This window comes from Sebastes fasciatus, chromosome 1 (assembly GCF_043250625.1).
Source record: "Sebastes fasciatus isolate fSebFas1 chromosome 1, fSebFas1.pri, whole genome shotgun sequence".
NCBI classification, from domain to species: Eukaryota; Metazoa; Chordata; class Actinopteri; order Perciformes; family Sebastidae; genus Sebastes; species Sebastes fasciatus.
This window is the reverse complement of record NC_133795.1, coordinates 33,306,934-33,320,192: the sequence shown is the minus strand read 5'-3', so window position 1 is coordinate 33,320,192 and position 13,259 is coordinate 33,306,934. Positions and strand designations below refer to the sequence as shown.

Sequence of the window (13,259 nt, the reverse complement as noted above, 5' to 3'; positions counted from 1 at the left end):
GACACAGATTAAAGGTAATAATTGTAGTTAGAATAATTATAAATAATAATAATTATAGTTGGACAAATTTAGGAAAATTTAATTAGAGTATACAGTATGTATGGCTCAATAAGGAAGCTGGTTTATAATTAATAATTGACTTCTGGAGAAGTGGGTGGGATTAAATACGTTTATACTTCTTCTCACTCCTTTTCGAATATGTAAATCAAGGCATGAAGTGTTTGACAATTTATTTTTCTTATGCTTTTCATTTTATGTAAATACTACTTGTTTCTGACTGTCCACTTGTTGGTATGATCATTCTTTTTCTTTCTTTTTAATTTTTTTTTTTTGTATTTTACATGTTAGAAATAAATTTTGAAATTAAATGAATTTATTCAGAATCTCTCTAAAAGAAAAAAAAATCTGCCGATTATTTTCTCGATTAATCAGTTTGGTTAATGAAATATCAAAAATATTCCACAGCCCAGGGGGGAACTCCTCAAATTGCTTGTTTTGTTTGACCAACAGCCAAAATAGAAGAAACTTTTAAAAAAGATATTCTATCATATAAAACAAAGAAATGCAGAAAATCATCACAATTGCGAAACTGGAACCAGGTCATATTTAGCATTTTTCCTTGAAATAATGACTTAAACTATTAATCACTTCAGCTCTAATAATTATTGTTAAAAAATCTTGAAATTAGGGACATGGCTTGGGAACTGGAGGATCGCTGGTTCAAGTCCCCGAATGGACCAAGTACGGAGTGTGGACTGGTCGCTGGAGAGCTGCTAGTTTGCCTCCTGGGCACTGCCGCGGTGTCCGTGAGCAAGGCACCAAACCCCCAACTGCGCAGGGCACCTGTCCATGGGCAGCCCCCTCGCTCTGACATCTCTCCATTAATGCATGTGTATTTCCCCTCCAGACATTCAACCTGCGGAGACGGATTTGCCCATCAACTGCGGAAAACCCACCAAGCTGGAAATTAAAAAGGCCATCACACAATTGAGGAACAACAAGGCAGCAGGACCAGACAACATTCCAGCAGAGGCGCTGAAGGCAGACATGGACACCTCCGTAGAGATGCTGCACCCACTGTTTCAGAAGATCTGGGAGAAGGAGGAAGTACCAACAGACTGGCAAGAGGGCTATCTGGTCAAGCTCCCCAAGAAAGGAGACCTGAGCAAATGCTCTAACTACAGAGGAATCATGCTTCTCTCAGTGCCAGGAAAGATATTCAACAGAATTCTCCTGGAACGAATAAAGAAAGCTGTGGACCCACTGCTAAGAGACCAGCAAGCAGGCTTTCGGCAGAATAGATCATGCGTGGACCAGATCGCAACTCTCCGCATCATAGTTGAACAGTCATTGGAATGGAATTCTCCGCTATACATCAACTTCATAGACTATGAGAAGGCATTTGACAGCATTGACAGAAGCATCCTCTGGAAACTACTTCGATACCATGGCATTCCAGAAAAAATGGTCAACATAATCAGGAACTCTTACGCAGGGATGACCTGCAGAGTTATCCATGGAGGACAGCTCACCAGAAGCTTCCAAGTGAAGACCGGCGTCAGGCAAGGCTGTCTACTGTCCCCTTTCCTCTTCCTCACGGTTATCGATTGGATAATGAAGACCACAACAGCACAGAGGAGAAACGGGATCCAGTGGACACTCACAACACAGCTAGACGACTTAGACTTTGCTGATGACCTGGCTTTGCTGTCTCACAGCCGACAACAGATGCAAGAAAAGACAACAATACTGGCAGACACATCATCACAAATAGGCCTCAACATCCATAAAGGAAAAAGTAAAGTCCTCAAGGTCAACACAACCAGTGAAGACTCAGTGACCTTGGAGGGAACAGCACTGGAAGAAGTAGAAGCCTTTACATACCTCGGTAGTGTCATCAATAAACAGGGCGGAACGGATGCAGATGTCAGAGCCAGAATCGGCAAGGCAAGGGCTTCATTCATACAACTAAAGAACATCTGGAGCTCCAAAGAAATCAGCCGGCGGACAAAGCTCAGACTCTTCAACTCCAACATTAAACCAATACTCCTCTATGGTTCAGAGACGTGGAGGACAACAAAGACCACAACAACAAAAGTACAAACATTCATAAACAACTGCCTGAGGCGCATCTTAAACATCCACTGGCCGGATACCATCAGTAACAATGATCTTTGGCAAAGAACAGGTCAAAAACCTGTTGAAGAAGAGATCAGGAGAAGGAGATGGGGATGGATTGGCCATACACTCCGGAAACCCGGTACCAGCATCACCAGGCAGGCCCTTAGATGGAACCCACAAGGCAAAAGAAGGAGAGGCCGGCCCAAGAACACCTGGCGCAGGGACCTTGACACGGACATCACACAGAGCGGGCTGACATGGAAACAACTGGAGAGGAAAGCCCAGGACAAAAGACTCTGGCGGACTGTGGTCAACGGCCTATGCTCCACAAAGGAGCGAAAGGCTTTGAATGAATGAATGAAAAATTTCCCCTCGGGGATCAATAACAGTATGTTTTCTTCTTCTTCTTCTTCTTTTTCTGAAGTTGCCCAGTTGTCAAGCTCCAGAACAGACTCTGCTCTGGTGGACTTTGTGGTGATATTGATTTTGTCAACTGCTGTTTCCATTCCAATAATTAACTTTGATCATCATTTTGACATACTGTCGCCTCACAGCAAGAGAGCTTAGGGATCAAATCCGGTTTGGGGCCCTTCTGTGTGGAGTTTTCATGTTCTCCCTGTGTTAGCCTGGGTTTTCTCCGGGTTCTCCGGCCAAATGACATGCAGGTTAATTGTTCACTCTAAATGTCCCGTAGGTGTGAATGTGAGTGTGAATGGTTGTCTGTCTCTATGTGTCAGCCCTGTGATAGTCTGGTGACCTGTCCAGGGTGTACCCGGCCTTCGCCCATTGTCAGCCGGGATCGGCTCTAGACCCCCGCGACCCTGAACAGGATAAGCGGTTACAAATAATGGAAGGATGGATTCTTTGACATGATAAAATGTTGGCCCTTAATCTTGTTTCTGATATCAATATGTTAATATTTTAACAGAGATTTTAACACATTGTTAAAAATAACAATAACAGGCGTGTGCTGTGTATGAGTTGACAATAATTTCATCTTTAATGTTGGCGTACATGAAAAGCTCAGAGAACAGCTGCAGTGTGAAGAGAGACAGTAAAGGTCATATTAACACTGGTGTTAAAAGCAAACAGTCCTTCCCTTGTGTTTCCATACAGGTTTGAACTGGTCTAATCTTCCCGCTTTAATAACTTAACTGTTGGTGGCTGAAGGAGACGCCCAGATAGCGGCAGACAAACCTGTTTTCTGCTACTTGGGTTTACCTCAGGCGTTCGGCTGCACACAGTATGGCCCTGTGACATTTCATAAGTGTGTTTTCATGCTCAGGAACAAACTTTACACAACCGCGTGTTATAAAACATGATTAAACTGTACAAAATATACTATTACATTCTCTCCATTGAGTTCAAAATACAAGTAACAGAATTGCCTTTTCTTCAGTGCGTTTACAGTATAAACATGTGGAGATCATCTGCTTGAATTTTTACACATCAAACCCAACATTCAATGAGCTTTGTTAAAGAACTTCTCTCAACATTAACATTCAAATGAAAACCAAAACTTCAGTTCTTTACTTAAATTAATATATTACGTAACACTAATGAGAAGATTTTTACCAGTTTTCAAAAAATGAGATTGTCTTGTGTGCTAGAATCATAAAAGTTGTACTTTTTGCTATTTCTAGCTCCCCCAAATGTCCAAATGTCATATATTTTAACGTTGTTTTAAACTAAGGTCTATTACAGTAATAATAATAATTGTCATCTCACTCATACTGTATGTGTAGAGCTGCTGACCTGACACAGTTCAGGTCTCCTCAGAAGATTAACAGTGATATGTTATAATGACTTTTTTCCTACATCTCAAGCATAATTAGTAATTTTCTGACATGTTAGAAGCAGTTGAAAGAGAATAAGAGCAGTAAACGACAGTGCTGTGGGATCTATTTCAAATAAGGCATCAAAGGAGAACAACACTGTGTTCAGTTCGTTTTGTAGGTTATTCTTTAGCCTTCTATAAACTCATAATATAAAACTCATTTGGACATTTAGTTGGAAAAACACAAAATTGACTTTGTACATAAAATCATCTCCCTCTTCTATTTTATTTACAGCAACCCCATCAGGTCAAAGGTGAACTTTGTTTCTGTTCAGAGGATGTGTTATTCTTATATCGGCCACAAATAATGACACATTTGAATTATTGAATCAAGTGGTACACCCATTTAAGACAACTTCCTCCTAAAAGTCCAGCGATGCTGAGCGTAGGTCACTCTCAGTAGTAAAGAACTATAATACAATAACAATGTAAACAATAGCTACAACGTGAGCGATCTGGATGGCTGAGGCTGGTTCACACGTTAGTGATTTCAACACTCTTGTAGGTGTGCATCGGGCTGCCTCTGGCCCGAGGAACGGCTTGAACTCGGGCCTCTCTGGGCAGAGAGCCACAGCTGCCGTGGAAGCCCAGACTTCGCTCCACAGAGTGGTTGTTTGCACGCAACCTCAGCGGACTCTGGAGAAGAGAAAAAAGAAATGTAGAGTTTCTTAAATTACTACTTCGTCAAATATTATCGGTTGATATTTAAGTGACACCGTCCAATAAAAACTATACCAATTGCAGGACTACTCACTACTATAGATGAACTAATACAACTTCAGTTGCATTTTCCTCTACATAAATTAAAAATATTTTTTAGTGACACCATTTAATGTACAACAGGCCGATTCAGTTACTTTTTTAGAAGGGCCAGATTTGAAAAAATAGTGAAGTGCCGAGGGGCCGGATACTTACATTTCTAATGTCTGATCTAGAAAGCTGAGAATTTAAATGTGAAAATAATACACCTTTTTAATCTTAGTAGATTATTGTTTTAATAAACTCAATGTTGCATTCAACATATTTTTTATTTATTCAGTTTGACTCTCCTAAACTCCCTCTGCTTAAACAGCCTGGGTTAAAACGTTTTACAAAAGAAGTATTTCATAACTAATGAGTGGGCTAACTAGCCTACTAATAAAATGATGATCTTCTAATAATCAAATAATGTAAACGCCCATACAATTTTGAATATTAGCTTGTTATGTTAATAAAAACACAGTGATATTGCTTTTAAAAGTCTGTAACAGTGTCAATAGCATGAGTGGTAATGTTGACGAATGGGAATAAACTCTCTTATTGGAAGAAATTATTATTTTTTAAAATACTTTTTTCATATTTATAAATGAGAACTGGATTCGGCCCATGGGCTGCCAATTGAATAGGACTGATGTACAATGTATACCTTTTTCACAAAACAACTTATTTTTATATCCAAATTGTAACATCATGCTGCAAAAACAACCAATAAACAGATTTCTGAACAATGTCACCTTTCTAAACCTTCCACCAAATTAAACTTTCTCTACTAGTCGACGTCCCGTTTGAAGCTAGAGACAGACATTTAGGGAAAAGTGTCAACAAGTCTATTATAGCCTTTTTCCTAACAAGTGCCTTTAATTGTATTTAGTGTAACTATTCCTATGTCTGTAACCTGCTAAGTCTATTCATCTAGGCAACAAATAATGTTTATTAAAATGTATGTAAAAAATACAACCTAAATAGTGCATTAAAACAAATCAGTAAGATAATGTAAAAGAAAGGTGAAAAACAGCTTTATAAAGTATCTGTAAACAGTAAATTAACTGTAAGATACTGTGAAATTAAACAAAACTGTATTTTTCATTAACAGTACAAAGCTGTAAATTTCAGCGACAGTATAATAATGTCAATTTTACAGTAACATAAAGGCAACCCTGCTGCCAGCTCTTTACTGTTATTTTACTGGGAAATTCTTAACAGTGTACCTAAAATCAGGGACGTTGCATGAACACGGTACATGTCTTAGACCTCTAGACCACGAGGAAACCCCCAGAAAGATATATGCATAAATATATGTAAACAAAAACGTTTTACAAATGAACTGCTGTAAGTCTGGTGATGCTGGATAAAATCCTGTGTAAATACATTGTGCAATATGTGCAGCTAAATCTAAATATATGTTCCAATAATATGATTTGAGTGTGAAATGATACCTTGGCTGATCTTCTCATCGACACCCTCTCCTCAGCAAAGCGGTTAACGGCCAAAGGCGAAGAGGAACCCATAACTTCACAGCTCTGCTCTGCACTGCTGTGAATACGAGGCATCACAAGACACATTCATTTATGTGCATCAAGTTTAATCCTTAGATAATCAAAATTATTTTCACAGGATTTACAAGGACAGGGTCATGGCTCTGGCTGTGACTCCAGTGGTTTTCCTGTGTTCTGTTTTCCCCTATGTCACCACCTTCCCTGTCAGTTAGTGTGTGTGTGTGTGTGTGTGTGTGTGTGTGTGTGTGTGTGTGTGTGGCGTGGGCGTGGGCGCAGCTTCCTCATCCGGCACCTGGTCTCACTCTTCTCCTGTCTACAATCAACTTTATCAACCCACAGTTCCAGAACACCAGTTTTCCTGCCAGTCCTCGCCAGATTGTTCTGCCTACTATGTGGTATACTGTCGGCCGTTCTGTACCATTAGATACTAGAGTAATTCTTGTGCTTTCTCCTCGTGCTTCCTGTGTTAACATTATGTTCTCCTGTGCTCTTTGATTCCAGTGCCAGCCTCCCATCGAGCCATCCTCACACGCCGCCTCAGCTCATTCCTCCAGCCATTCCACCCTGCTCAGCAGCCTGCCTGTCCCCTGCCTTCTCCAGCGCCCCTCATCACCTTTTTATTACAATACATCCACCTGACTTTCAACCAACACCCAGCTGTGTCTGCTTCTGGGTCCTAAACAACAGCCCTAACAGACAGGGTCATATTTTAAACACAAAAAATTACTGGAAAGGGTATTCTTTTTATATATCATAGAACAAAATCACTTGTTGCTTTATGAGTATTTATTTTTTAATCCACCTGTGAGGGAAGGCGAGTGACTTCATCTCTTCGTACAGATGTCGATGCAGCATGTGTTTGTTGCTGGGGATCCCCAGGGCTTTGGCCATGGCGTCTGTGTCAAAGGACGGGTCCAGAGCCATCACAGCTCCATGAATCCCTTTACCCTGAAGATTGTCAGCAAACTCCTGAGGATGCAGATTTCAGACTTTATATACAGTCTTGCCAAAAGTCAATGTGGTACAAAAGTCATATTTAAAAGCAATTAAAGGCAAACCACAGTCATGGCCAAGCCTTTAAAAGAATTAAAACAAATAACTGGAGGGCAGAAATAGTGTTTTAGTTTCTAGAGCTACATGTTGACCAAAAATAAACATTTCAAAATAAGAAGTTGTTTGTGGATCCAAAATAAGACTTGTATGGTATTTTCTTGAGAGCTTTTCTTCTGTATTCTTTCAGCGAGGCACCACAACAACAAAGCTATCATTATTTTTGCGGGATTCCTAGAAACTACTAGGTGGTATCTAGTTGCAATCTGCACTAGAACTCTCCCGAGCAAAGGGGAATACCATCACTGACCTCCCACCCACCTTGAGGTCTATGTCTCTGATCCACTTCATTACTCTGTGACATGTCCAAACAATGGGGTCCCGGTCTTGGTGCTCACATTTGGCCCGCTGTGCCTGCAGGGCCTGCGAAAACACAACACACAGCTAACTGCGCAAGCACTTATGTGGCGGGGAGGCGATGAAAACACAGAGGTCGGGGAAGGATGAAGGCCTGCTGGGATAATGCACCACCCACGGCTCCTGCGTGCCTCAAGCAATGCTGGGTAATAATGGAAATCACAAGAAGTTTTGTGAGTGTAGTCGAGTAAAACTTGATGCAGTGAGTGAGGAACAACTATCAGTATCTTTTTTATCTATAATCTGACCTCTTTATCAAAACTGTGTATCTGCAAGAGCTGGATTGCCAGGAGAAGACTGGTCTGGTGGAACTGGTCGCCGATGTTGAGGAATCTCTCCAGGTCTCTGCGGCTCAGAGAGTTCAGCACTCGCCCGTCCACTAGATGAGTCTGGAAGGTCTGCGAGTATTGAGGCAACCCCACGTCACTCAGCCACGATGTTGCAACCCAGTGATGGTCCATCTCGGATGCTTTCGATAGTCTAAAAGATGATTAGACATCGCCGATCAGCAGTGGGAGAAGTTTTCAGACCCCTTACTTAAAGATACAGCGTGTAGGATTTGGCAGCAAATTGCAACCAACTGAGTACCCCTCTGCTCATTCCTCCTTTTCCAAGACTGTGGTAACGTGAGCCACCGAGCGCAAAAACATGCGCTCGCTCATAATAACACTACTTTAGGAGCAACGGAAGTCAGGCGGCGGCTGGCGGTACCACGGGTTTGCACTCAGCGGCTCACGTTACCGCAGTTTGACAAGCGTGTAGGAGAACTACGGTGGCCTTCAGGTAACGTAAAAACGTGAAAGGCTCTCTCTAGAGCCAGTGTTTAGTTTGTCCGTTCTGGGCTACTGTAGAAACATGGAGGAAATGAATGGCTCATTCTAATCTAACTAAAACACATCGATTCTTAGTTTCAGGTGATTATAAACTAATGGAAACATAGTTATGAATATTATATTCCATTTCTGCTAATAGATCAACCAAAATGTTACACACTGTTCCTTTAAGTAAAAGTAGTAATACCACACTGTGAAAATACCCCATTACAAGTTTAAGTCCTGAATAAAAAACATTACTTAGAAGTGTTTAAGTATTGACAACATAATGTTCTTACAGTGTCAAAAAGAAGTGCATATTATAATGCATGCAAATTGCCCCTATGACTGTTATACTACTATTATATTATATTGTTGGATTATTATTACTGATGAGTTTTATTGTTGCAGCTGGTCCAAGTGGAGATGATTCTATCTCGTTTATATACTGTTGGGTAGTTTAATTCTATTTAAATCTTAATCTGCAAAGTAACCAGTAAATAAAGCTCTTAAATAAATGTAGTGGAACAAAAAGTACCCTCTTGATTGTAGTGGAGTATAAGTATAAAGTAGCATGAAAGGGAAATACTCAAGTATAAGTACCTCAAATTTGTACTACAGTAGAGTAAATGTACTTAGTCTGATAACTAATTTCAGCAAACAACTAACAATTTCTTCAGTGTTGAGTTCGCTGCTGCTCACCCTTGTTCCCCTTCAGCTCGCCTGTAATCCTCAATGGCCAGTCTCAGTTTCCTGCGATGAATGGGGTTACTGATACCCAGACCCAGCTCCAAATCCTCATCTGTCAGGCCCAGCAGCACCTAAAGAACATAAAATCCAGCTCTTTATCAAACAAGAACAGGATCATACGTCACTCTCAAGCACAAAGCAAACTTGTCTATCAAAGGTGTACCTTGCCACTTTTGACGTTTTCAGAGCAGGCCCGGATGTACATGGGCATCCCCATGACAACCTCCAGCCAGGCCTGGACTGCACCTGCCCTCCACAGCGACATGCATGTGTTTCGAGTGAGCTCGGCTTGCTGGAGGCGGTCCAGCTGCTCCTCTCCGTCAGACAGGCTCTGCTGTGTGAGGCTGTCAGAGTCTGGATTGGTCAGGAGAAGTTATGGTGTGGCATACGGGAGGGGTTCAGGGTCAGAGGGGATATGGAAATCAACAAAAGTGACTCATCTGGAGAAAGGTTAACATCAAAATCAGAGCGTATTTGCATTAAAGATACACCTCCACAGTGTGTAATGATCCAGAAAAACGCAATTGATGCTCCACTAAAATATCTGAATCTCTTTTGTATGTCAACTACTGAAATGTTGCCATTTGAAATTGCACCACATGACCACTACAAGGAGCCAAAATGATTCATTGGAGCTACACTTCCTGTGTCTTTGAATGAACTGTACTGTAGATGGAAATAGCTCACCAGGTTTGTTCTACATGGTTACCATCTAAACCTGAAATTCAGAAGAAATGCAACCCGTTTATTTCTTCCATGAGAGTGTAGTAGTTCGGTGAGTTCTAAAACTACAGTACAGAGTTTAGTAAGGTTGTTAAAACACTTCAGTAACTATCTGATGATTATGACTGGACTTCAGACCATTAGGATAATGTATTAGAGACACAGGGATTATTCATAAAACATCATGCAGGAAAACACTGATTCATACTGAACCAACAAATCCAGCATGAACTCCGCATGTTTACCTGATTCGTCTCCACATGCTGACAAAAAAACGCTGCATGCAAAGTCCACCATCTCTTTTTCTTAAAGAGTTTCCACACAAAAAAAACACACAAACTTGATTTTTTCCAATGGACCTGAGTGATATGAATAATCCCCAGAGTGCAGAAACAGACAGCTGGTAATCACAGATGAGGAGTTACTCACTGGCAGGAGAGAGTTGCCATTAGAAATGGCAGGAGGAGAGGGAGAGACACGTTAGACTGGGACACAAGAACAAGATTACTCATGGAACAGAAAACTGCCACATAGGATGTATTCAGTTACTAGTTTTATTTTTAAAATAAGTTTTCATTTCAATTATAATTCATTTTTGAAAATGCTAAAACCTCCTCAACATCTTGCTGCAACAGCTGCAGCAGATAAATATTTGAAGTTTCCCTCTTCTTTGTCTTTTTAAATAAAATACTTCAATAGATTTAATCTTTTATGCAACATCTCCTAAATTACAAAGCATTTTAACAGAATTATTAGAGCCACATTTTGCAAGAAATGAGGAGGGATTCTACACAAAGCAGAACAAAAACAGCAAAATAAAATAAAAGGGACCGTGCATTCATAATGCAAGGAGAGATAACTCGGTAAAAGGGGAAAGGTAACACAGGAGCAACACAGGATTGTGGAGATTATTAATTTGATTGGCGATGAATGGACATCTAATCAAAGCAACACAGAGGGATCATGCAGGTGTTTAATGCACATTCCTTCGTCTAATATTGGCACGTTAGACAGCCCTCAGTAAGGAATGAGTCAGACATAAACAATGTTACGAGGCTAGTGCTAACAGTGACAGAATGATATGCAGATTTCCTGGCGATGAGTGTTTAACCTTTGGCACTTGCACATGGTTTCGACAGCAGACGAGAGGTGTGACGGACTGTGCGTCACTCTTAATCTTTTGTTTGTGTATTCAGGTCCGTGCAATTAACATTTTTTTTAAAGGAAGATTGACTCTCAAACCCTCGTTGGCCGGTCGTTAACTGATAATATGATGTTTAGCATAGAATGGATGAGGAAGCCTCCACGAAAAAAACTCCCTGCTGCCCACATTGTGATATGTTTAAATACTGTGAGCCAGCATTTATAAAATGATGGAAATCCTGTACCAGCAATACCTCCCAAACAAAGCACTATTTTCCAGTCCAACAAGCATTTTGAAACAACTGAATTTGGCCAATTAAACTCCCTTTTTAAGCCAATCAGGTAACATCTCCTCTCTCATAATAAGAAGTGGGGCCAAGTAAGATTGGGAATAAGAAGAAACTTAGAAATCAATGTTGCAAAGCATGATAAAAGCAACTGTAAAGTAACAAAAGCCAAATGACATTTACAGTAAAAACACTAGATTCACAATAACTCCTATTTACATATGAACAGCAGTCCTTCAAGTCTCCAGTTATAAAAAAAACATAAAACATTAAGACATTTGGAAGATAATAATACAGCATAAACATGTCTACACATACTGTAATAATAACCCCATGTATATATTTATATGCATGTAAACATATATACATATGCATACATGTACATCTATAAATATATATCTAATTTACAAACATACAATTTAAGGGTGATATACTGTACATTTATGGGGATAGCAGTCTCTTTTAGGCTTTTCTTTTAAAATTCCCCCCCCCCCACCCCCATCCAGACGAACCCACACACAACACTCTTTACACACAGTTAAAGCCAGGTGGATATCCACACAAATTTAACACACTCACGCACGCACACACACAGGCTCACACACTCAGCATCACCAGTCGGCATCCTCCTCTATGTAATAATCAGGGGTGGCTGTACCATCAAACAGGCCGGGGTCCAGTGACTTGCGCTGCTTGCCTCGAGCGAACACCCTCGACAGGGATCCCAGAGTCATCTTCTCCTTCTTCTTCTTACGCTTCTGGTCCTCCAGATCCTCCATAGACTGAACGGGGCAGAGGAGACAGGAAGCTTGGGTTTGTCCTCTCATGCAGTTGAGTTAAAAGACATTTCGGGAAATATGCTTATTCACTTTCTTACTGAGAGTAAGATCAATTGATATTCTCATGTCTGTGCAGTATAAAGACTGGGATCAGGGGAATCAGGTAGCCTGGATCTGTCCTAAGTGACAAAATCCCGCTACCAGCACCTCAAAGCACGTTGGGTTTAGACATTTTTGAATGAATGAGGGGGCCAAGACTGGGGCACAGTTTTAAACAAGGGGGACACATTTGTAAAATGAGCAAAAATGTTTTAAGACTCAAATTTAAAGCCTGGCATTAATACATTAATTACATTGTTTGATAAGTGTAAAAACTGAATGCCAAATAAACAACTATTATAATGTGAAATAATATTAATAAATACTATGCTGCTATGCATTTCATTGACTTTCCAACGAGAAATGTTAACAGTCACTTCTTACAGAGGTTCTGGTCCGATGGGTCCTATACCTGGTAGGCCCGCATAGTAATCCATCCATGATCAGTGGGCGACTCCAGTTCTGAGAAGTGAAGCCAATGCAGAAGTGCCTTTAACTTAAATTCTTTCTAATAGCCAGCAGGAGGCAACTTCTCTGGTTGCAAAAAGAAGTCTGATTGTATAGAAGTCTATAAGAAACTTGATTTATTACCTCAGTAAACATTGTAAACATGAGTTTATGGTCTCAATCTCTAGTTTCAAGTCTTCTTCAATACAGCATGATGTTCATTTAGTAAATGATGGTCCCACTTAGAGTCAGATAGACCATAAAGCAGGGGATGCTTTAGGGCGTGGCTACCTTGTGATTGACAGGTCACTACCACAATGTTGTCCATGTTTTCATCTTACAACTTTAACCCTTTCACAGTATGTTTTCAGTTCATGAAAGTTAACATTTTGGTAACCAAAAAATGTCTTATTCAGCGTTTGGTTGTATTTAGCTCTACCCTCTAATCTCACGTCTGGCCAAAACGCCAAACTCAGGGCTTAAAAACCATAGTCCACAAGCCAATGGGTGACGTCACGGTGACTACGTCCACTTCTTAT

At 40.5% G+C, this 13,259-nt stretch overlaps 1 protein-coding gene across 5 annotated transcripts in view; it reads right to left on the bottom strand.

The window, feature by feature from the left end:
- Positions 1-3,098: 3,098 nt before the first annotated feature.
- Positions 3,099-13,259, bottom strand: part of kaznb (kazrin, periplakin interacting protein b) — a 136,330-nt gene continuing 126,169 nt past the window's right edge. For 2 of the 5 annotated variants that reach the window (XM_074644199.1, XM_074644208.1), the window contains 8 exons: positions 12,054-12,177; positions 9,406-9,596; positions 9,195-9,313; positions 7,929-8,160; positions 7,585-7,686; positions 7,016-7,182; positions 6,154-6,250; positions 3,099-4,594 (listed from right to left, as the gene is read on the bottom strand). In XM_074644199.1, the coding sequence (XP_074500300.1) occupies positions 4,433-4,594; positions 6,154-6,250; positions 7,016-7,182; positions 7,585-7,686; positions 7,929-8,160; positions 9,195-9,313; positions 9,406-9,596; positions 12,054-12,177 (1,194 nt within the window). In that variant the 3' untranslated portion in view covers positions 3,099-4,432. Of the gene's footprint in view, positions 4,595-6,153; positions 6,251-7,015; positions 7,183-7,584; positions 7,687-7,928; positions 8,161-9,194; positions 9,314-9,405; positions 9,597-10,501; positions 12,178-13,259 lie in introns of those variants that run through there. The other 3 variants (XR_012594957.1, XM_074644216.1, XM_074644227.1) reach the window with 3 other exon arrangements.